The sequence below is a fragment of the Amphiura filiformis genome, chromosome 1 (genome assembly GCF_039555335.1).
Source record: "Amphiura filiformis chromosome 1, Afil_fr2py, whole genome shotgun sequence".
NCBI lineage: Eukaryota > Metazoa > Echinodermata > Ophiuroidea > Amphilepidida > Amphiuridae > Amphiura > Amphiura filiformis.
In genome coordinates this window covers 26849984-26872918 of record NC_092628.1, presented here as the reverse complement: position 1 = coordinate 26872918, position 22935 = coordinate 26849984, and the positions used below count along the sequence as shown (strand labels likewise).

Sequence of the window (22935 nt, the reverse complement as noted above, 5' to 3'; positions counted from 1 at the left end):
TCAACTTTTTAAGTAATGCCAACTTCTGAATTCAAGTTCAGGGAACTTAGAAAAATAAACAAGGTTCAAATAACCAATTAGTTGAGTTATTGTAACTCAACATGTAAGTTGATGTAACTCGTTCATATTAAATTACTGGTACTTATTGTTTTGAGCTATTCCAATTTTAGACAGGTCAAAATTTGAGAATTTGTGCTTTATTAAAAGGTTGGAGGCATTTCGTGTTAAAAGTGGTTAAACAAGCTTTTTAAGATAATTCGAGGGTGCTGAATACGAAAATGCTGTTTAACCGGTTCAGTTTTGGAGTCTTAGCCCTCAAAATTCAAAAAACAAAATGGCCGCCATTTTCAACATATTTTGATAATAACTTGAATTTTAAACAACATAGGAGGTTAAAAATGGTGGCAATATCCATGTTTATGATACAGAGGAACCCAAATTGATTGTTACTGAAGTTTTAACTGGCATGGTTTTGCTGCCATGTTGAATTCCAAAATGGCCGCCATTTTCATCAAGTTTCTGCATTTTCTGCTATAACTTGGATAGTAGGCAACGTAGAAGTTTATAAATGATGGCAGTACCCATGTTTTTAATACTAAGGATTCCAAATTATCTGTTACCTACTATCTGTTGTAACTAGTTAGGGTTGCCACCATCTAGAATTCCAAGATGGCCGCCATTCATTAGGTAATTTCTGGGGTGTGTTTCAGAAAAACAAATTGTCATCGTTTTCATAAGGGTAGGTTACTTTCTCTGGCTAAATGCAATTTTAATTTCTTTAGAACAAAAACCGTGATATTGAATTAGTTTCCCAAGTGCATTTTCAAAGGTTAAAGATTTCCGCCTTTTAGCTACTAGGCCTATACTTTACACCGTACAACTCATAAAACTGGTAACATTGGCACTTGATTTTACTTACGGCTAATTGTTCCCGTTAGGATCTTGCAACTATTTGATTCTTTCTATTTGACCTTTTACTTCGTAGTACATTGATTCCAAACCCTGATTAATGGATTTAGCCTCTTCTGTTTTTGCACTCTTGTTGGCTGTTAAATCTCGCGACATGCTTTGGGAATCGGAGGTAGTGTCATCAGTTGTGGAGCTAGGTTCTACCTTTGTAGGTCCATCCCATGTCAGTTACTTTGGGGAGAATTGGAGAAATGGTGACTGCTTGTTTCCAAATACAAGCCTGGTAATGTGCATACTTTGTATGAAGCCTTACTGCATCAGATGTTGGTGGTAGATTCTCCTGTGGACAACCCTTGAAAATAGTATCACCCGTGCCTTATCGCATCTGTCCACATCATCTGGCAATTATATGGACATGGTGAGCATTCTCTTGCTTTCATCAGAGCACACCGTGATGGTGTCTGGGATCTCCACTTGTATGCCTTCAGTAGGATGCTAACTTTCTTTTTTAGGTATGATCATACCACTATGCCAAATGGGGTACCACTTATATGGCAGAAATGAGCTACCTTCCACCATGTCTACCAAAAGTCCTCCTTGAATTCCAGGCAGGAAATTTCGTTGTAAAGGAGTCCGGGCGGAAATTCAATCAAGTATCCCCTGATTATAGCCAAGAATGGTTGAATGGTACTGGGAAGAGGAGCGGCGGGATTGTAGGTATCACAAGAAGTATCACTGCATTAGTCAGATGGGTACTCTCTTATATAACATGAGAACATGCATATCAAGTAAATTAGACAAGTGCTGATGATGGAACACTCCCAATTGGAAAGTTAGTATGTGTACAACGAGATTACACCATCCAGCGTGACAACCTCGATGAGGAGAAGTCGACTCAGCTTTCGGATGATTCAATGTTTTCAGCAAGGGGGTACCATCCCAGGTCAATCGATGAGGAAGTTGCTTGATGACCTGATCCCAACCATGTGACAGATTCACTCTAAAGCCCCCGCTCCTGTTGTTGAGGGACGTTGTTCGGCTTGTACCCACACTTCTTTGACTCCCTCCTCGAACCAACATAGTTCACGGTCCAGAATGACAACTTTGTCAATGTCAAAGCTGTGACCGCTGCCCTCAAGATGTTTGTAGACTGCTGAATCGTTGCCACTTGAACTAGCGCGTCTAAGTTGGGATATATGCGACTCTGCAGGGATTGGTCTGTTTTACCAATGTAAAATGCTTGGCACTCCTGATCTTCAGCGCACTTGACACCATAAACAACACCACTAATACGGCCCTTAAGGCAGATAGAAACATTCTACAGCGATTTGTGACAGCCTCTAAGGCAGGACGTACAACTTGGACCAGATTCTGCAGCATGAACTTATGCCTGTTCAAATTTCACTTGCTGCCATGAATGGGAGTCTGCATATAAGCAGTGGTGGCTGAGTTTCAGAGGATTGAGGTAACCTTTGACAGATACCAGCATGATCCATCAAGACTGGAACCAGAACAAAACGAACCCGGGCTATCGACCAGTATGCCGGGTAATAGAAAACCACAACGTTCTCTACCGAATAACTGGACTAACTTTCTCTCACTTGGAGAGAATAAAGCAAATCTTGCCGCTCCTATCTCAACAGCTTATGACAAATGCTGTATCAATTGCACCCACAACACTTGTAGTGGCTGGAGGATTTGCACATATAACAGAAGTTAGATCTTCAGATTCAGGGATGGACACAACAGCCCTAGAGGCCATGAGGAGGCGGATACTCACTTTGTACTTCATTGCATTAACACAAATGCTGAAGCTGTAGTGGTTTCAGTATGTGACACTGACATACTTGTCTTGCTGGCTGCTTATTTTGACAAGATGCTATGCACACAGCTGTGGATGAAGGCAGGATCTGTAAGAAGCCCAAATACATCCCAATCCACAAAATCCATCAGGAACTGCTGCCTTGCCAAGTGGAAGCTTTGCTTCTATTTCATAACTGGTTGTGACAGTGTGTCACAGCTTGCTGGCTACGGCAAAAAGACAGAGGTGTTTCAAGCAATTGTTGACAGCTCTTAGCACAATTCATTTGCAAGGTGCATGCCAGATGATGTGCACAGATGCGATAAGGCACGTGTGATACTATTCTCAAAGGGTTGTCCACAGGAGAATCTACCACCAACATGCAAATGTACCAATGGATGTATAAACAATTGCAGCTGCATGAAAGTTAAGCTAACATGCACAGATGGTTGTGCATACGTGTGCATTTAACAGCCAACAAGAGTGCAGAAACAGAAGAGACTTTCAAGTCTCTTCTGTTTTTGCATTCTTGCCTTAAAAGGGATCAATTAAAGTTAGGAATCACTGAACTACAAAGTGAAAGGTCAAATAGAAAGAATCAAATAGTTACAAGATCCTAACAGGAACAATTAGCCGTAAGTAACATTAAGTGCCAATGTTGACAGTTTCATGAGTTGTACGGTGTAAAGTATAATAGGTAATTTGGAAATCTTTAACCTTTTTAAATGCACTTGGAAAACTAATTTAATATTAAATTTAAATTAAAAGTGCATTTAGCCACAGAACGTAATGTACCCTTTATATGAAAACGATGACAATTTTGTTTTTGAAATACACCCAGAAATTGCCAAATGAATGGCAGCCATCTTGGAATTCTAAATGGTGGCAACCCAAACAAGTTACAGCAGGTAGTAGGTAGCAGATAATTTGTAATCCATGGTATCAAAATGATGGGTACTGCCATCATTTTTTAAACTTCTATTTTGCCTACTATCCAAGTTATAACATGAAATGCAGAAACTTGATGAAAATGGCGGCCATTTTGGAATTCAACATGGCGGCAAAACCATACCACTTGAAACTTCAGTAACAATCAATTTGGGTTCCTCTGCATCATAAACATGAATATTGCCACCACTTTTTTCCCCTCTGATGTTTAAAATTCAAGTTATTATCAAAAATATGTTGAAAATGGCGGCCATTTTGTTTTTTGAATTTTGAGGGCTAAGACTCCAAAACTGAACTGGTTAAACAGCATTTTTAAATTCAGCACCCTCGAATTATCTTAAAAAGCTTGTTTAACCACTTTTAACACGAAATGCCTCCAGTAAGCACAAATTCTCAAATTTTGACTTGTCTATTTGGTACTTTGTTACTTAATTCACGTAATTGGATCATTTTCTGCACAATTAGCAGTATTCAAATATTTATTTTTGTAATCAGTGCAAATTTTGTATACTATAGCACATCTCTAGAAAATTATGCTAACCTAGTTTCATTTTCTGAGTTGTAACAACTCAATAAAGTAATTGCAAATGAGTGCGACCAACATAATGATATCGAGTCAGCGTTACTCAAAATTGTACGCGTTGGCATTACTCGGAAAGTTGACGCAACGACTTACATCAACTTAATGAGTAATGCCAACGAACAATTTCTATGAGTGTATGAACATAATCAATTCAAGGACTTTGATAGAATACTTTAACACCTCCATATTGCATCTTCTATTACTGTAATTCGGGTTAATGTTTTGAAACACAAGTAGCCAGTTGATCTATTTGACGCTAAGAATCTTCTCATTGGAGGGACCCAAAGATTTATGTAGGACATACTTAAACATGAACGAGCAGACATTATTGTGTTATGGCCACTATAATTACCCAGGCCAAAATCACTGCTACCGAGTTCACTCAATAGCAAACACACACACACACACCCCCACACCCCCACCCTCCCACTGTTCATAATTTCAAACAACTTGTGAATATATACAAGAACTAAATTTGATATTACTACAAAGATTCCTTTTTGCTATGGTTACTTAATCAAGCCTGGAGATCTTGATTGACTGACTTTCTGATGATATTTCTTTGATGGTCTCAGTACTTGATCCAAGATCAATGTCCAAGACCCCGGATGCCCATGGAAACCCCTGGTCTACCACAGTCTCAGTCCAAGTCCTGAAGACTATGTGTTCACTATCCTAGCTGCTATGCTAGTGTTTTCCAAATGGGGTTTTATGTTGACCGTAAGCTCCTCTCTCAGGAATCACTGGAGCAAGCTATCTGCTCCACTTGACAGTCAGATAACACAATAGTCCAGCAAAATACCACAATTCGTTGATGGAGATATTTCAGTCTGTCACTTCTTTGAGTTGACAAGACAATCAAGTACTATTGGCTTTTACTACCGCCTATGGTGTATTTTCTTCAACACACAAGAACCACAAGAGACTTCACACAATTATGGTAACTTTTGTACCACCACTGGCTAATATAAATTTAACAGAGTTCCCTGTTACATCTCTAAACTGCTGCTTAAATCATTTATTATCCAAGTCTTATACAGGGTGTCCCCCCAAAATAGAGGCCCCTCATTGCGCCCTCGTTTTCTCCTATTTTTTGAAAAATTGATCAAATATATTTTGGTATGTAAAAAACCTTGATTCGTTAGCTTAAATAAACCAAAACAAATATATCAATCGGCTCACAACTTTTGAAGATATGCTCTTTTAAAGAAATGTACCCGTTTTTCACGCTGTCCACGGAGAAGGTTTGGCTTCTTCAAAGATTGAAAAGGAGTACACATACCATGCATGAATATCAAACATTCCTCAATGATAACTTTATAAAAATAACTTTATTTATGGAATGGGTTTTACCGGTGGGTTTATATGGGCAATGGATTTTGTTAATAGTGCCATTAATTTGTGGGTAAAAGGGATACCGAATGGGACTTCTTTTGCTTTACTTGCAATTACTTATTTTTTCTTGACCTTTTTGTTTTATTAGGTTTCTTACTTTCTTACTATGTTGTTTCTTGCTTTCTTTTTTTATTTACAACATAAGTAATACGTTTGCGAAGATCTTGGATTTTGCCACAAAGGAAAAAGATCAAGTGGTGTGAGGTCTGGTGATCGTGCAGGCCTTTCCACAGCATGAGCCATCCCAACCACTATGTTTGCTATCCGTGGACAGAGTGCAAAACGGGTACTTTCATTCAAAAGGGTATATCTTCAAAGGTTGTGATTCGATTGAAATAATTGTATTGGTTTATTAAAGCTAACGATTAAAAGTTTTTTACATACCAAAATATATTTAATCAACTTTTCAGAAATAGGAGAAAAAGAGGGTGCAATGAGGGCCTCTTTTTTTTTGGGACACCCTGTATATAATTTGTATGTTCTATAATTAATGTATCATCCGTATTTATGGCATATTACATCATTTCTAAAAATAGAATAATTAAACTGTAATATAATCACTTACTATATACTGTGACAATCATGATCATTCTAGTGGGTTACATTATGTATAAGAATACTAGCATTTTACATTGAAATTCGAGAACATTCCATGTACAAACAAGAATAAAAATTAATGTCTAACGACAAAACACATAACTTATAATGAATATTATGGAATATTTTGGGTGCACATATAAATTGCATAACAAAAAAGTGAACAAGACGTTCCTTTTTCCGTTAGAGATCACTTGAAATTAAAACGGGCCAATGGAATGATTTATGAAATTGTGATGCCGGCGACGTACAAGGTAAAATAAGGCACGCATTAACAAACTCTCTTAGATCGCAGGGTCTTAAAAACTTAATTTGTGATTTGATACGTACAAGAAGTGTTAAGAAGGTGAGTGGAATACGATGGGTTTCATCTGTTCATGTATTCTTTAAATGTTCCGGTAAACTTAAAGGAACTTATTTTATTTTCTTAACCCTAGAAAGAACCTCGTAAGAAAGAAAGAACCTTGCAATTGCTGTGAAGGTAGAATTGCAGTCAGGTAGAATATGTGCACAAAATTGTTGCTTTAGGGATATATTTTGGTAGATATTAGCGAAGTTTGTTATTTCAGAGATTCATGCAAATGCATTATGTCCCAAAAAATTTGTCTCACCAATTTGTCTGCTCCGATTCTCTTTTTGGCCTATTACAAAATTAATAGTGTATCTTAAAAATTTCAAATAGAAAAATTCACATATATTGTTTGGATGCCTACGAGATAGGAGAGTGTGGTTGTTTGGTGTTTGCAATTATTATATTAATATATTAATATATTAATGCATGAGACCATTAAAAATTCATAGCCACTTAAGGGTAGTACTATCGAAACCTGATAATGTGCCTTGAAAATACTTTCTTCTTTAAAAATCAGTAGCCAAATAATTGAAACATAAAATAAATGAGATCGTGTGTATGTAGGTGGCATGAAGCATGCTTTTATAACGAAATTCAGAAAATAAGGAAAATTATGAAAATCAAAGACAAAATATAGGTTGTAAAAATGTTATTCTTTTGTGAAAAGGGAAACAGTTCCCTGCTTCATCACGTTAATTACTCTGCATATATGACACATTTTTGCGGCTCGCATTAGGGCTCTCCTAATCAAGTGTTTTTCGTATATCCTCTGTTCGTAGCCTTACGCAAATTGAAAGTAAAATATCTCCCATAAATGGAGTTTTATCGCACGGAATTGTTCTCACTTTGCAACGGAAGCTCATGAATATGATGAGAAAAACAACAGTACGTAGTGCTATTGTGTATTCTGAGTACTCATATTAAGACATGCTGATTAATTGAGTCACATCGAAAAGATAATTTAAATTTCTCGTGTGTGACGAAACAAGTCGTTACGTCTAAAGATATAATGCAATTAATGGTATGTGTACTATAACAGCATTTTTCAAAACGATGATTACTGCAAAACAACTCTGCAAGCATTGGAATGTATGAATGTATCAAACAAACCGAATACAAACATACACATGTACACTAAAATGTGCAATACAATTCGTAACACATGGTTCAAAAGAAATACCCCCTTTGCATATCTCGACATATATTTCGGTGAATTGAAAAATTTAAAAGCCTTTTGTTACTATATCAAAGTTATCCCTTCTCAAAATATGTTTGTTTTGGTCCAAAATAATCACATTTTCAAAAAATGATGCCTTTAAAAGTAATGTAATATACAAAACATTCTCGATATCATTGTTGATTTAATTGTCTTGCTTTCCTTCACCTTTCTGTCCCATACAAGCATCATTCAGTGCATACTAACTTTGATATAAATGAGGTTTTCTGAGAGTTTTTAATCAGCAGTTGGTTCAAAATTATAAATTCAATAGGAAGGAAACACTTGTTCCCAATGCTTAAATTTGCCTGTAATGGGTCTGATGAAGCATCTTGCATCTGGTCGGCCTCACTAACCCCTCTATTGTCATTTGTGATGGCTAGTCCTACACAGGTAAGGTACTGGGGTAAACATATCGCTAAAATGAGCCAAAGGATGGGTCTACGATTAGCTTAAGACGTTTGGGCGCACAGGCTCGCATTTGTTTTTTATGACAGATGAAAAACCTTATGAGCTTGGACTATAGAGTTAGCATTACATGTGCATGATGTGCTAGATATCATGTATATAGAATCTCAAGTTGTGTTTACAACATCTACTCAATCCCTGACTCAATCAGCAAGGGGAAATAAGTGTTTAGTTGTACGTAGAGTTTTAAAAAGCATCAAAAGCCGCAAAGTGTAGTTTAATACTTTGAGATTCTATCAACGACGGATCTTTGGGCACTTAAGGTATAAAGTTCCTACCCGTCTAAATTCGATCAGGTTTGCCTCAATTTGCTGAGTGTATAGTGCTTTATCCGTGTCGGAATCTAGCTCAGATTACTTATTCAGCAATCAACTTTATGCACAACCTTCAACACGAATATATTGTAGAACCAATCTTATCCCCTCCCTGTGTTTTACTTTCCTCTATTTTATTTTGCAATTTATATAGATATAAAGCACACGAAGAAAAATTACTCTCCCTATACTTTGTTTTGCTGTGCATTGTGAGGAATCAAATGCCACAAAAGTTGTGAGAGTTAAGTTTCAGAACTGGATACAGATTACAATGTTTTATGGATCATTTAGTTTTACGCAGATATAGAGCCGCAGACAATCGTGATGTTTCCCGGTGAATCTTGTACTAATATTTTACTCAAGTTTGAGTTCAACATTGATTGTGAATCCCAAATGAATCCGAACAAATTATCAATGTGGTCTTTTTATGGTAGCATCAGATCCCGTGTTGGATGTTTTGTAATCACCAAGACCTAAATCCACATTAACATATTATTTACCAGAGTAGTATCTAAACAGCATCAGACCCTATTTATAATTGATAACAACTTTGCACCAAGATATAGAATATAATTCTCGTCATACAAGGTCACTCTCACGTCGTTTGTTAAAGTTATAATGTGTGATTTGCATAAAGAACAGATTCCTATTTAAATTTCAGTTTTCACTTATAGCTATTGCCACATTGTTCTCTTTTAATTCGAGCTAAACAAATGATGTAAAACCAAGAAAATTGCTACTTCATTCCAGCGCCTACAATGCGTGTATAATCTCGCCGATTGTATTATTAGCATGATTATTACTCAGATAGGATGTACAAACAAGACGTACGACGAATAGCGATATACAGATAGTCTATGCGTCAGGACGTAAGACGAATAGCGATGCATACAATTTATACGTCACAGGATATTTATGTACACAAATGGGCATTACAATGGTGCAAAAAGAAGAAATTTGAAAATAATTGAGGGCGTTGCTGTGGAGCAAATCACACTTTATGGCTTTAAGTTATTTTACAGGGTGTTCCTGAAAGAACTGTATCGTTGGAAACTTAATTGTTTGGCTATTTTAACGCCACAACTAAACATAACTAAATAACTGGTGTGATTGAGGAATAAATCAGCTATCACATATATACCGTTCGTGAAATATAAGAATTTTACCTAAGTCCCTCGTTTTCAAACCTTTCCACGGATTCAAATATCAATCGATGATCTATATTCGGTGATCACTGCGTATTATCAGCGCATGAGTCGTCTAGATATTTGACTCCGTGGAACGGGCGGGCTGAAAATGAGGTAGTTTCGTAAAATTCTTTTATTCTAAAAACGGAGCGGTCAATTGTCAAAAGTATGTGATAGCTGATAGATTCCACAACCACAGTTATTTAGTTAGGTTTGGTTTATGCATTAAAATACTCAAAAAAAATCCGTTTCCGACGATACATTTCTTTCAAGGACAGCCTGTATTTAGTGGTGCGCGGACACACAATTAGTCTCTATTTTTTTCAGGGGTTTTGATGACGTCATTCTGTCAATCATATGACGTCATCAGTGAGAGATATCCCGATTGTAGACACGATATCATCACAGCATCACCATCTGCTGAAGACGCTAGTCGGACTAGTGAAAACGTTCCAGGTGAGCGAAAAATAGTGTAGTGTTGAAGTTAAAACTTTAATTTATTTTATCTACCACTACGTATGAATATCCACTGGTATATAAGTTAATTAATCGTGAGGAGCAAGTTGTATTGAGACATTTTATTAAAAACGTGACATAAGAAGACTCAAACAATTTTATTCTTTCAATAGCAAACGTGTTGAAACAATTAAGTGCTTTAAATGGCGAAGCATCGCATAGTCAAGGCTGTTTACGTTCATAATAAACTAATACATTTAAAACTAAGGCAAGCATGTGAAATGTAATGTTTCTGCAGGAAGCGTAACATTATCTCTTGTCTGTCATGCATACATATTCAAAGCTGTCTAGGAAGACGTATGAGAGTGGGTATATATCTTTTAACAGTCATGAGACATCACGGACAAGAAGCATTCAATCAGTAAAGCGGCAAGCGTTCACCACCAGGAATGCAAACATTAAACATTAAAGCCACGTTATAACATTTCCATAAAAAAATAGATTAGTATTTCTTTTCCATAAAATGTTAGCTATGACCCCTTTAATTTTGAGGTAAAGCAAAGAAAACTGAAATTTACTACCAGCTCAGATGTCGCCAATGCATGTCACTCCTTCGGTTGTGCTATTGCACTGGCCTTTGATGTGTTTGTAGCATCCCGTACGTCGCGTGTACGTACTGTGATGTGAGCATCGTGTACGCGTTCGACTAATATTTCCATCGGAATAATAAAACGACGGTTCCTGCGTTTGATTAAAAATCGCAAAATTAGACAAAACTACAGCACCTAAAGTCTTGATTTTGCAGGGCATGTTAGTTTACTAAAGTATATTACAATCGTGTAAAAAAACAGAATTTTGAAAAATATTGAGGGGGTCTTCCTCAGCAAATGTTATAATATGGCTTTAATGCAATAATTATTTGTGTTAATATAACATAAATTATACACGGCCTTAAAAGAGTTTTAGTGTTTAGCCTCGATTTTCAAGATATTCCACTAGAGGAAATGATTTGCAGAAGTTTTTAGGAAAAACGAGAAACATTAACCTGTGTGTCTGAGTTGAGCAGACTAATGCTGAAAAACTCAAAGGCTTAAAACATTAAATTTACGACAATAGACGTGTTATGAATGTGAAAATAGCGAATACTTTCCAGACATTATAAAAGTATGTGATTGGTTAATAATAAAGTAAAAATATTATCAATATGTCTTGTGGTTCCTGACTATGACTTCCTAGGTATGCTTAATTGATGAAGATTTGTCTTTCTTTATATCTTTCTTTCTTGTCAAAGGGTACATTTAATGTGTGGAAAACATATTCCTTGTATATTAGGATTATAATATTCCTTAGGATAGGAAGTTAACAGCAATATTCATTAGGATAGGAAGTTAACAGCAATTCGCCGTCTAACCTACTTAAATATATAAACGTGATAATTTTTTACTATGATCATTTCGTAATTTTTTAAAATTAATCGCATCAAGCATGTATATACATGTAGAAACCTATTCTAAAATAAGTACAAACGTCCGGTTGCTATGACGTCTTAATTTGAGCGCGCCCTCACATAGGTCTTGCTATGTTGATTAAAGCCATAATGTACGATCTTATAAAATGAAATGTGTTATTTTTTTTAAAACCTGATTTTTTTGCATATTTGTAATGTCCCAACTTGCACCTAAATGGAATCGGTCAAATTTGTTGTCTTTGTAGGTCAACAGAGCAAAGTTCGACATATTATATTATGTATTTCTAACCCAAGCAAACACGTACGTTTGTGCTGATGTTTTCTAATCAGAAACGAGTCTCCGAGTATTCCTATTTTATAGTACTGGGGCCCGAGCACTGATGAAGACCTCAGCATCGCTGGATTTAGATGTTTTTGCTGACTTCGAACTTTTGCCATGTTCAAAGACTTTTGTCTGACACGGCGTTTATTTTGTAGGCCTGTATGTCTAACGGTACGCATCCAATACGTTACTTGGAAAACCACTTATATAGCTTATGGTGGGCTTCTCCAACCACCCTCATAACCCTATTTTTGACAGTTGCTTTTCCCCGGGGAAAGATGAGGGTTAAAATTAGAATAAGCACAGTGTAATACGAGCATGTTTGTATACCGGGTGAAAATCCTTAGGAGAGGATTAGTTTAACCACCCAAACTTTCGTAGGACTAGTGTTAAATAAAAGATAACTATTTTAAACAAAATAATGTTAAATGTGATAATTTGGTCATTTTTAAGTAACGATGGTAATTATCCTGCACTATTTTTGCGAAAATGTCAAGGTATAAACGACACCAGAAATGACAGCGCGGAATTATTTCATTAAGCTAGATCGCTCAAATTGACAACCTTGTTTAAGATTTTCTACCAAAGGGGACGTGAGTGTCTCGGAATATAGGACAATCCAATTTATTATTCCAGTTACTTGTTCCTCTTTGAAAGTCTCTGGTGCGAGATGAGGTAATAGGTAACCCTCCTTGATTCCTCATGTGTATTTCTTTACATCGTAGAGAGGTTAGAGTGATAACATTGAACATGCTCCGTTCAAGTGGATTTCGTAAGATCATAGGCTCCAAAATGGTCCATTGTCGTTATATTGTATAGCTAAATAATTGATTCTATATGCCGTTGGGTTAGTAGATGATTCTTGTTGAAAGGAATATAATAGTTTTTAGAATTAAAGAACTACCGGATTGCTACAGTCGATTTGAGGTCGTCTTCAACGGACGCAACAAAATACAGCTGATTTAGCCAAAGTCACCATTGGTCATCGGTTATAATAGTTTCCTAGCATATTGAGCTAACACCTCAGCTACTTGGTTTTTCACAATATGATTGTAATGGAAAGAAACGACCAAATGTTCGTCATTTTTCGCCATTTCGACTTTTTACAGAACAACAAAAACATACATAACTTCTTCCACAGGTCAAACCACATACGCAAACGAGTGGCTTATCCTGTAGCATAATATTACTCAAGATCCTTGACCAAACACGCAAACACACTGTTTATTATATAGAACAACTTATTTATCAATTAGTGCAATATGGCTATCAATCAAATCACATACAAATGTTCAACAATGTCCAAGATCTTGTCTACCCAAGGGAAACCCCTGGTCTACCACAATCTCAGTCCAATTCCTGAAGACTATGTTTTTACTATTCTAGCTTCTGTGCTAGTGTTCATGGTCTTCTATGTTGACCGTAAGCTCCTTACTAGGAGATCTCTTGAGCAAGCTATCTGCTCCACTTGGCAGTCAGCTAACACACTATGTTAGTCCAGTGAAAAACCACAGTTCGTTGATGGAGATATTTATGTCTGTCGCTCCCTTGAGTAGACAAAGTCATCCGGCACTATTGGCTCTGCTACCGCCTTTGGAGTATTTTATTCTCTCCAACACAAAGAACCGCGAGCCGAAGTTTGAAGATTTCACACAATTATGGTAACTTTTGCACCACCACCGCTTAACATGAGTTGAACAAAATTTTCTCTTATAACATATTACAGCATTTCTAAAAATAGCTCATTTATCTCAACACAAACCAATCAGAATCATTAGTGTGTATAGATGGTTACTGTAATAGCGCCTTCACTTACTGCAGCAATCATGATCATTCTAGTAGTTTTCATTATGTGTGATTGTTTACCAGCATTTTCCATTAAGTTTCCAGAGCATTCCATGTACAAACCAATAGAGATATATATCAAAAGAAGTGAAAGTTAATGTCTAATGACAAAATACATAACTTTTAATAAATATTATGGATTATTTTTGTAGGCACATAACAATATATTCAAATAGATAAAATCGAATTAATGGCTGTCGTAAACCCGCCAGTATAGACCACTTGGCATGTGACGTCATTGCCCGGCAGTATGCGCGCGCATTATGGCAATTTCCATTGTTCGTTGCCCTGCAGTGTGCGTACGCATCGTAGTCTGCTAAGGGCACGTGCATTTTAAATCGCCCGCCACATTTCATATAGTACAGGAAAGCCATTGAACAGTGTAGCGGCTCATTCGAGCATATCGATAGACGAGTCCCTCGCCTTTGTTGATAAACAGTGATGTCATGAATTCCTTCTCTCAGTTGATAACTGGCAACACTTTCATTTACGCAATTGTCAATTATAAAAAAATGATATCTTAAATTAAGAGATGCATTTTATTTAATATAAATATTTTATCATCATGATATATTACGTTTACCAAATAAATCGAAGTGTTCTTTTAATATCAGTCAATCAAATCAAGGAATGTTATTTTATACTGTAAAAATGGAAATTGCATCAGTTGAGCAAACAGTTACTTTAAATGTGTTATTATATTGAATTACTATATCCTGTTTACACACACATTTCTTTCATCCACGTACGACACAGGAATATAGGGAACTCCCGACTGTTTCGTATATCACTTTTATAGTTAAATTTACTTATGAATTCGATGTCTGACGCTTAATTGATGCAAGAGCGATTGCGACAAGGTCGAGTGTATACACACACAGAAGTATTAGGAGTCTTAAAGCGTTATAATGTCAACATTTCAAAGCAACGATTAAGTCTTTCATGGCATGAAACAAGTGATAAAATCACAAGTATCGTTATCCTTGGTTTGAAAGCATAATGTTTTAGTTGTGTGTCAGTTAAGTCAAAGTCATATACACATTGCACACACAAACCTTATAACGGAAGCCCGGAATGGAAGTTTGGTTAGTTGATCGATTTCAAGCACGGGGTTTCACGGTACCATAAGAATAATATATAAATATGTAAAATACTTGTTTGTAATGCACACATAGCTTTGTATAATTTGTAAGTATCTGAAACAACCGATGAAAACTTTAATCATTACACATGAAATTTCGTTTGCTAGCTTAGAAACAATGGAAAATATTTGGCATCTGCACGAAAGTCAATAGATCATACAAGGCAACAGCAAGTGTCACTTGGCATAGAAATCAAAAGGGATGGTTGAATTTCCTATTTACCGCGTGTCCTTTATGAAAACCGCCCTTGGTAATGAGTTATGGGATGGTTATACAAACCCGACACGGAATTAATTTAAGAGAAAGGTCTAATTGATCCCATTAAAAAAAAAAGTTCCATGCTTTATGTCAACGATTACTTAATATTTCTCCAAGGCCACCAATAGAGGTTATCCACTTTTTACTCATACGTGACTTCTAACAAAGGGCGCTGGTTCACGTAGTATTCCTCATTCAAATCAATTCAATGCATGACCTCGGAGTTACTTGCATTACTTTGGCGGGCTATTTTGAAACAGTGATGGTTGAACATGCAGATACTTCTTTTGAAAGTCCTTAACAAGGTATAGCAGTCGCGATAGGATATGCAGCTTATAGAACATGGATAACCTCTATAGACTTACAAAACTTTCTGACTAAATCAATATAGATCGATCTTGATAATTAAATTTATCCGTTTATTTCAATGCCTTCAACCCTTGAATAAAAACCCTCTTGAAATAAATAGCTACATTTTACTTTACATTAGATATATTACAATTAAATTTATAAAGCAAATCTCTGCAGTCGAAGCACGCGTCAAACAATAATAACTACCTATTTGGGTGATTTAGGTCGTCAAATAAAAGTGCAATTGAAATTTGAATATACTTGCCCATAGCACAGATAGCACGCCATATATACCGTGACCAAACTCATTACTAAGTACAAATTGATCGTATACAAAATGGGCTGGTGGTGTGTTTTACATTTGTCAATATCGCCCACCTATCATTTAGATAACGATCTAGGGACGTGATCATTGTCATATTGATATGGTCTCATTTTTCATGATATTCTATATTTAGGCTATGGACTTCTTATGACCCTGGCAATGTATCGATGTAATTTATTCTGCTGAAATTATGTATGAGGCAGATGTCATGACAACCAAATAATTATCAGAAAATTTAATAAAAAATAGAGAACCTTTTGAATTGTTCCAATTAATTGTAGATAAAATATTTATTCATATCAATTTATTTCATATATGAAATTAATAATAGCGAGACACGCATCTGGCACACAAAATGACCTGAAGATTAGCACTCATCCTACTGTCCCATATTTTGTAACACCGATTACGAAGAAGGAGAGTTGTTGCAATCCCCCTGTTTTTCTAGTGTATTCCTTGTAAACATTATAAACATCTCAAAAAAGGTAACTAACCCCCCTTAAATCATGGCCATTATTCAAAAACATGCTATTGTATTACAAATCTGCAAAATACGTTGGAAGCAGAATGTATTTCTGCACATTTTGAAATCTCATTTGTAGCAATTGACTAAATATTGACGTCACAGCGTACATTTAAATCAATGTAACCCAAAACCCATTTGAAGGTTGCCGTAAATTCTTTTGATTTGCATTCAGAATAATGGAAGGAAATCTGTTCAAAGATATCTGAGCGTTGTTGTATTATTTGTAAGTGCAACTTCCAAATCTGGACCTTACAACATTAAATTGACCGGTGTTTTATTGTTTTCTGGGCTATCGTATCAAATGAGGTGTCAAAATGCGCAAAAATAATCTCTGCTTCCAACGCATTTTACAGATTTGTAATACAATAGCACGTTTTTGAATAATGGCCATTATTTAAGGGGGGTTAGCTACTTTTTTTGAGATGTTTATTATTAAACTGTTATAATTTGTTACCGATGTATAGCTACGGATCTTTTCTTTCCAGTGATACCAAAATAAGTACAAACATTCACAATTAAAATATTACTATGACGTCATAATGTGAGCGCAAAGTTCTGGCTATGTACAATAGTATTGGTACAATTGATTTTCGGCTGAAAGTTCTATGAACATGGGATTCGTCAACGGATTACCAAAGTCGATATCATTTGCAATCATTTTTCAACAGCTAAATTAAAAGCATGCATTTTACTGTTATTATAGTTGCATGGCCTGCCTCACCAGCCCCTATGGTCATTTTAATGGTCGGTCTTATCCCACGGTTACAAGGTGCTAAGTAAAAAGTTATCACGGACATAACCTTAGATCATGTAGATTATGGACGAACCATTTGATTCTTAGGGGGACATGGGTCAGGCGGAATGTTTATTTGTTAGGAACTTGTTAGGAATTTGGGTCAGGCAAGATTGTTAGGTAAGATTTCAATAATTATTATCAAACTTAAAATGGTTACGGTTCGCTATCTCTAAGGTTCGCTATCTCTAAGGTTCGCTATCTCTAAGGTTCGTTATCACTAATTACGAAAAAGGTTCGCTATACCTAAGGTTCGATATCACTAATTTTGAAAAAGGTTCGGTATTTCTAAGGTTCGATATCACTAATTTTAAATAAGGTTCGCTATCTCTAATTTTAAATAAGGTCCGCTATCACTAATTTATTGAAGGTTCGCTATCTCTAAGGTTCGCTATCACTAATTTAAAATAAGGTCCGCTATCTCTAATTTTAACAATCCCGGTATCCCTAAGGTTCGCTATCTCTAATTTTAAATAAGGTCCGCTATCTATAAGGTTCGCTATCTCTAAGGTTCCCTATCTCTAAGGTTCGCTATCACTAATTTCAAATAAGGTCCGCTATCTCTAATTTTAAATAAGGTTCGCTATCTCTAATTTTAAATAAGGTTCGCTATCTCTAATTTCAAATAAGGTTAACTATAGCGGTCCTTATTTGAAATTAGAGATAGCGGACCTTATTTAAAATTAGAGATAGTGGACCTTATTTAAGATTAGTGATAACGAACCTTAGGTATAGCGAACCTTAATCGAAATTAGTGATAACGAACCTTAGAGATAGCGAACCTTCAATAAATCAGTGATAGCGGACCTTATTCAAAATTAGTGATAGCGAACCTTATTTTAAATTAGTGATAGCGAACCTTATTTATAATTAGTGATATCGAACCTTAGAACTAGCGAACCTTATTCTAAATTAGTGATATCGAACCTTAGAAGTAGCGGACCTTTTTTAGGTATAGCGAACCCTTTTCTCTATTAGAGATAGCGGAATTCTGATCTCCATAGACTTTACACGTTAGTGATAGCGAACCTTAGAGATAGCGAACCTTAGAGATACCGGACCTAAGAGATAGCGGGATGTCACCCTTAAAACCCCAACTATATAGATAACATGGTAACAGCCGTGTCATAACCTGCAGTGGCGTAGCCAGTGGAGGGGGACCAGGGGCCGGTGCCCCCCCCGCTCGTCATGGCCGTCGGTTCATGTAAGGCCGTCGGTAGACTGAAGGTGGTGGTGAAAAAAAAATTGGGGGAACAATAGACTATTTTATACCCAGGGTGCAGGTGACAGAAAAAAGGGGAGAATTATAAAAAAAAAATGAAGAAAAATTGTGAATGAAATTGAATTTAACATAAAAATTGTGTGTTTTTATGTTGGTACCGTCTAATATCCTTTTTTTCTCTATTAGAGATAGCGGAATTCTGATCTCCATAGACTTTACACGTTAGTGATAGCGAACCTTAGAGATAGCGAACCTTAGAGATAGCGGACCTTAGAGATAGCGGGATGTCACCCTTAAAATCCCAACTATATAGATAACATGGTAACAGCCGTGTCATAACCTGCAGTGGCGTAGCCAGTGGAGGGGACCAGGGGTCGGTGCCCCTCCCCCCTCGTCATGGCCGTCGGTTCATGTAAGGCCGTCGGTAGACTGAAGGTGGTGGTGAAAAAAATGGGTTAACAATAGACTATTTTATACCCAGGGTGCAGGTGACAGAAAAAAGGGGAGAATTATAAAAAAATGAAGAAAAATTTAAAAAAAAAAAAAAATGAAATTGAATTTTACATAAAAATTGTGTGTTTTCATGTTGGTACCGTCTAATATCCTTTTTTTTTTTTTTTTGCTCTTCACTTTTTCAAACCATGCAAAAAAAATTGGGTCAACAAATCACAACTTCTGTCGGCAAAAAAAAAATTCCGTCGGTACATTTACAAGTTGTGCCCCCTCGGTTCCAAAATCCTTGCTACGCCACTCATAACCTGTAACATTGATATACTACTACCAATTTCAAACGGGCAAGTTCCGAATTGAACCTGGTATTAGTATTACTTTAGTACAAACCTGGGTGGTAAAACTGGCTGCATGAAGCGCAACTCCAACCTGCTTTGCTCTCCCTACCTAACCCATCTTTCTCCCTGCATGCCCTTGCCTTTCTTCTGCATGCTTCTTACCCTTTGCTTGCTTTGCTATTCTTACTATACTTCAAGGTTGTAGGCACAAGAGGCATTTCCATCAGTCCTCCTGTTCCTAATCGCCTCTCTGTAGTTACCAACCCCCACGTTCACGAAGATTGCAAGTCAATCGCGTACCACCTGTTACGGCTTTGCCTTGCGGTAGAGTTAACAGACGGGGGCTCTGGGGGCAATAGTCTGTGATCTGAAAGGCTGTTGGAGCAGTCTGGAGGGTTGCAGATTTTGCTTACTGTATGACATCATCTTCAAGATCATCGAGCCTTATCTCCAGGTTTGTCTACAGTTAGGAGGAGAAATAAATCTAACAAAGTCACCAGTTAGTGACCTGTAGGGAGAGAACTGGTCCTTCGTCCTACCTTGGTTTAGACCACTGAAACTTAACCACTATGATGAGTTCAACAAACAGCACCCGGGTTAAAGCCCCGGATTTACATTCGCACCGACTAACTCAGGGCCTGGATCACCATCCAGTGCATGATGATGCACCACCCCTAAAGCCAATCGGAAAGAGTGATGGTCCTCCTACAGCAGGGCGAACACCACTCCGAAACCCAATTAGACGGGATGCTGCTAATAACCCTGCTGATAGAAGGGCACTTTTACATGCCAAGAAAAAGATTGGTATCGGGACATGGAATGTCAGGACCCTTCACCAGCCTGGTAACTTAGAATTACTTATTCACCAATTGGAGAACTACAAGTGGGAGATAATGGGTATATCAGAAACCCATTGGATAGAATCAGGAGATTTCACACAAGATGGTTACCAAATATTGAGCGCCGGTAGTGGATCTACTCACAGAGCAGGGGTTGCCTTAATTCTCAACAAGAATGCCCAGAGATCACTCCTCGGCTACAATCCTATTTCAGAAAGGCTAATTACAGCAAGGCTTCGCACTCAAATAGGAACAGCTACCATTATGCAGGTGTATGCACCTACAACGTCATACCCAGACGAAGATATTGAAGACTTTTATGACCAACTGCAATTGGAAATAAATAAAACACCTTCCCAAGACATCCTTATCATCATGGGTGATTTCAACGCGAAAGTTGGTATCGACTGGGAACCATGGAATGGCGTTATTGGGAAGTTTGGTATTGGAGAAGCAAACGACAGAGGTGAAAAGCTGCTCAGCTTTTGTTCATCGAATAGCCTGTGTATCACAAACACTCTCTTCAAAGAATCCAAACCAAGTCGCCAGTGGACCTGGGAATCCCCAGATGGTTCCACAAGGAACAAGATCGATTTTATCCTAATACGACAAAATGGAAAACGAGTGTGACTTCCTCGCGCAGCTTTCCCAGCGCAGACATCGGATCTGACCACCAACTTGTTTTAGCCAACATTAAACTGAAACTTAGATCCAGAGGGAAACAATACAAGATCAAGAAATTTGATGTAAGCAAACTGTACCTACAGCAGACTTACAGTGACTACCAAGTAACAATTGGTGGAAAATTTAACCCACTAATTGAACTACCCGACACAGACATAGAGACGGAAGAGCTATGGCAGAATATTAAGTCAGGCTTTAATGAAACAGCTGACAAGGTCCTAGGAGCAAAGAAACCTCAGAGACAAAAACCTTGGTTAACTGCCGAAGTTCTTAAGCTGACGGAAGAAAGAAGTAAGGTGAAGCAGGAAAGACTCAAAGACAACTCAAAAAAGCCAAGGTACAACTTTCTCAACAGAGAAATAAAACGGAAGTGTAAAGAGTGCAAAGAAGTATGGCTTCAAAATCTGTGCAAAGATGTGGAGCATGCAAATGATGCAAAGAAAACCAAAGAGGTTTACACTACCATCAAGACCATCACTGGATCAAAATCTACTCGTATGAGAGGTGTAAAGGACAAAGGTGGCGAGGTGCTCACCGATGACAAGAAAATAAAGGACAGATGGAAAGAAAACTATGAAGAGCTGTATAATCAACCCATCCCATCCGATACAAGTATCTTACAGTCTCTACCAAGTACTTCAACTGAAGACATAGAGCCCCACATTCTCAAATCTGAAGTGGAACTGGCCATCAAACGCCTCAAGGGAAATAAAGCAGCAGGAGAAGATGGTATATCAGCGGAAGAAATCAAGGCAGCAGGAGAAGCTGGATGTAATGCTCTTCTAAAACTCTGTAACAAGATATGGGAGTCTGAAGTAATTCCTGAGGACTGGGGAAGGCAATCATTGTCCCCATATTTAAGAAAAAGGATAAAATGGACTGTGGAAATTACAGAGGTATCAGCCTCCTGAGCTTGGCAGGGAAAGTATTTTGCTCGATCATCCAATCTAGAATCCAGAAGAAAACTGAAGAGATCCTCTCAGAATCTCAGGCAGGATTTAGAGCAGGCAGGAGTACAGTGGACCAATTGTTTTCGCTACGACAACTGGCTGAAAAATGCACGGAGATAGGGAAACCACTATACTGCTGCTACATCGACTATCAAAAAGCTTTTGATACTGTTTGGCAAGAAGGTCTTTGGAAGGCTATGGACCACCTAGGCTACTCTAGAAAAATGGTTAGACTTCTCCAAGCCTTATATAACACCTCTAAAAGTGCAGTAAGAGTGAATGAAGAGCTGACAAACTGGTTCACCACTCAAACAGGAGTCAGACAGGGATGCATTCTCTCCCCCCAGCTGTTTAACATCTTGCTGGAACTGGTCCTACGCCTAGCTATTGAAGATGTCGGCATTGGAATTACAATTCAAGGACAGCTCATCAACAACCTGAGATTTGCCGATGATATTGTTTTACTGGCCGACTCTGAAATTAACCTCCAAACTCTAGTCGACAAAGTACACAATGAAAGCATGAGGTTTGGTCTGACAATAAACATCGCTAAAACCGAAGTCCAGGTGATTGGTAGAGAAACAGCAAAAGCCACCATATCCATTGGAAATTCCACCCTTGAGCAGGTGGAATCATTCATCTATCTAGGTGGAGTGATCACTGAAAAGGCAAGCAGCGAGAAAGACATCAAAAGGAGAATTGGCTTGGCCATGGGCATCATGCAAAAACTCAACCCCATTTGGAAATCCAAAGAAATATCCACCATAACAAAATTGGAATTGTACAAAGTACTGGTGCTTTCTATAGCAACCTATGCCTCTGAAGCCTGGACAATCAAAAAACGTGATGAGCAGCGACTTCTGGTATTTGAAATGGCTTGTCTCAGAAAAATCCTGGGAGTTACTAGAAGGGACAGGATTAGGAACACCTCAATCAGAGACACCCTTGATTACCAGTGCACTGTAATGAACAAGATCCGTGCAAAACAGCTGTCCTACTATGGCCATGTGAAAAGAATGCCTCCATCCAGATATCCAAAAATCGTATTAGAAGGAAGAATCCCAGGGAAACGACCTAAAGGAAGACCCCCAATGCGCTGGATGGACAACATCAAAGCAAACTGCAGTGCAGTGGGAATCCAATCCGTAGTAGAAGCCGGTCAGATGGCAAACAACAGAGCTGAGTGGCGAAGCATA

At 37.5% G+C, this 22935-nt stretch overlaps 1 protein-coding gene across 1 annotated transcript; it reads left to right on the top strand.

Annotated features, from left to right (window-relative positions):
- The first annotated feature begins 19835 nt into the window (after positions 1–19835).
- Positions 19836–21700, top strand: LOC140157505 (uncharacterized). The gene is made up of 2 exons (XM_072180722.1): positions 19836–20729; positions 20873–21700. The coding sequence occupies exons 1-2, from the start codon at positions 19836–19838 to the stop codon at positions 21698–21700; spliced, it is 1722 nt and encodes a 573-aa protein (XP_072036823.1).
- Positions 21701–22935: the final 1235 nt, after the last annotated feature.

Excerpts from the sequence above, each read along its gene's own strand:
- LOC140157505 (XM_072180722.1), top strand. The coding sequence starts at position 19,836 with ATGATGAGTTCAACAAACAGCACCCGGGTTAAAGCCCCGGATTTACAT. Across the intron at positions 20,730-20,872 it reads TACGACAAAATGGAAAACGA|CAGACTTACAGTGACTACCA; the intron begins GTGTGACTTCCT and ends CTGTACCTACAG.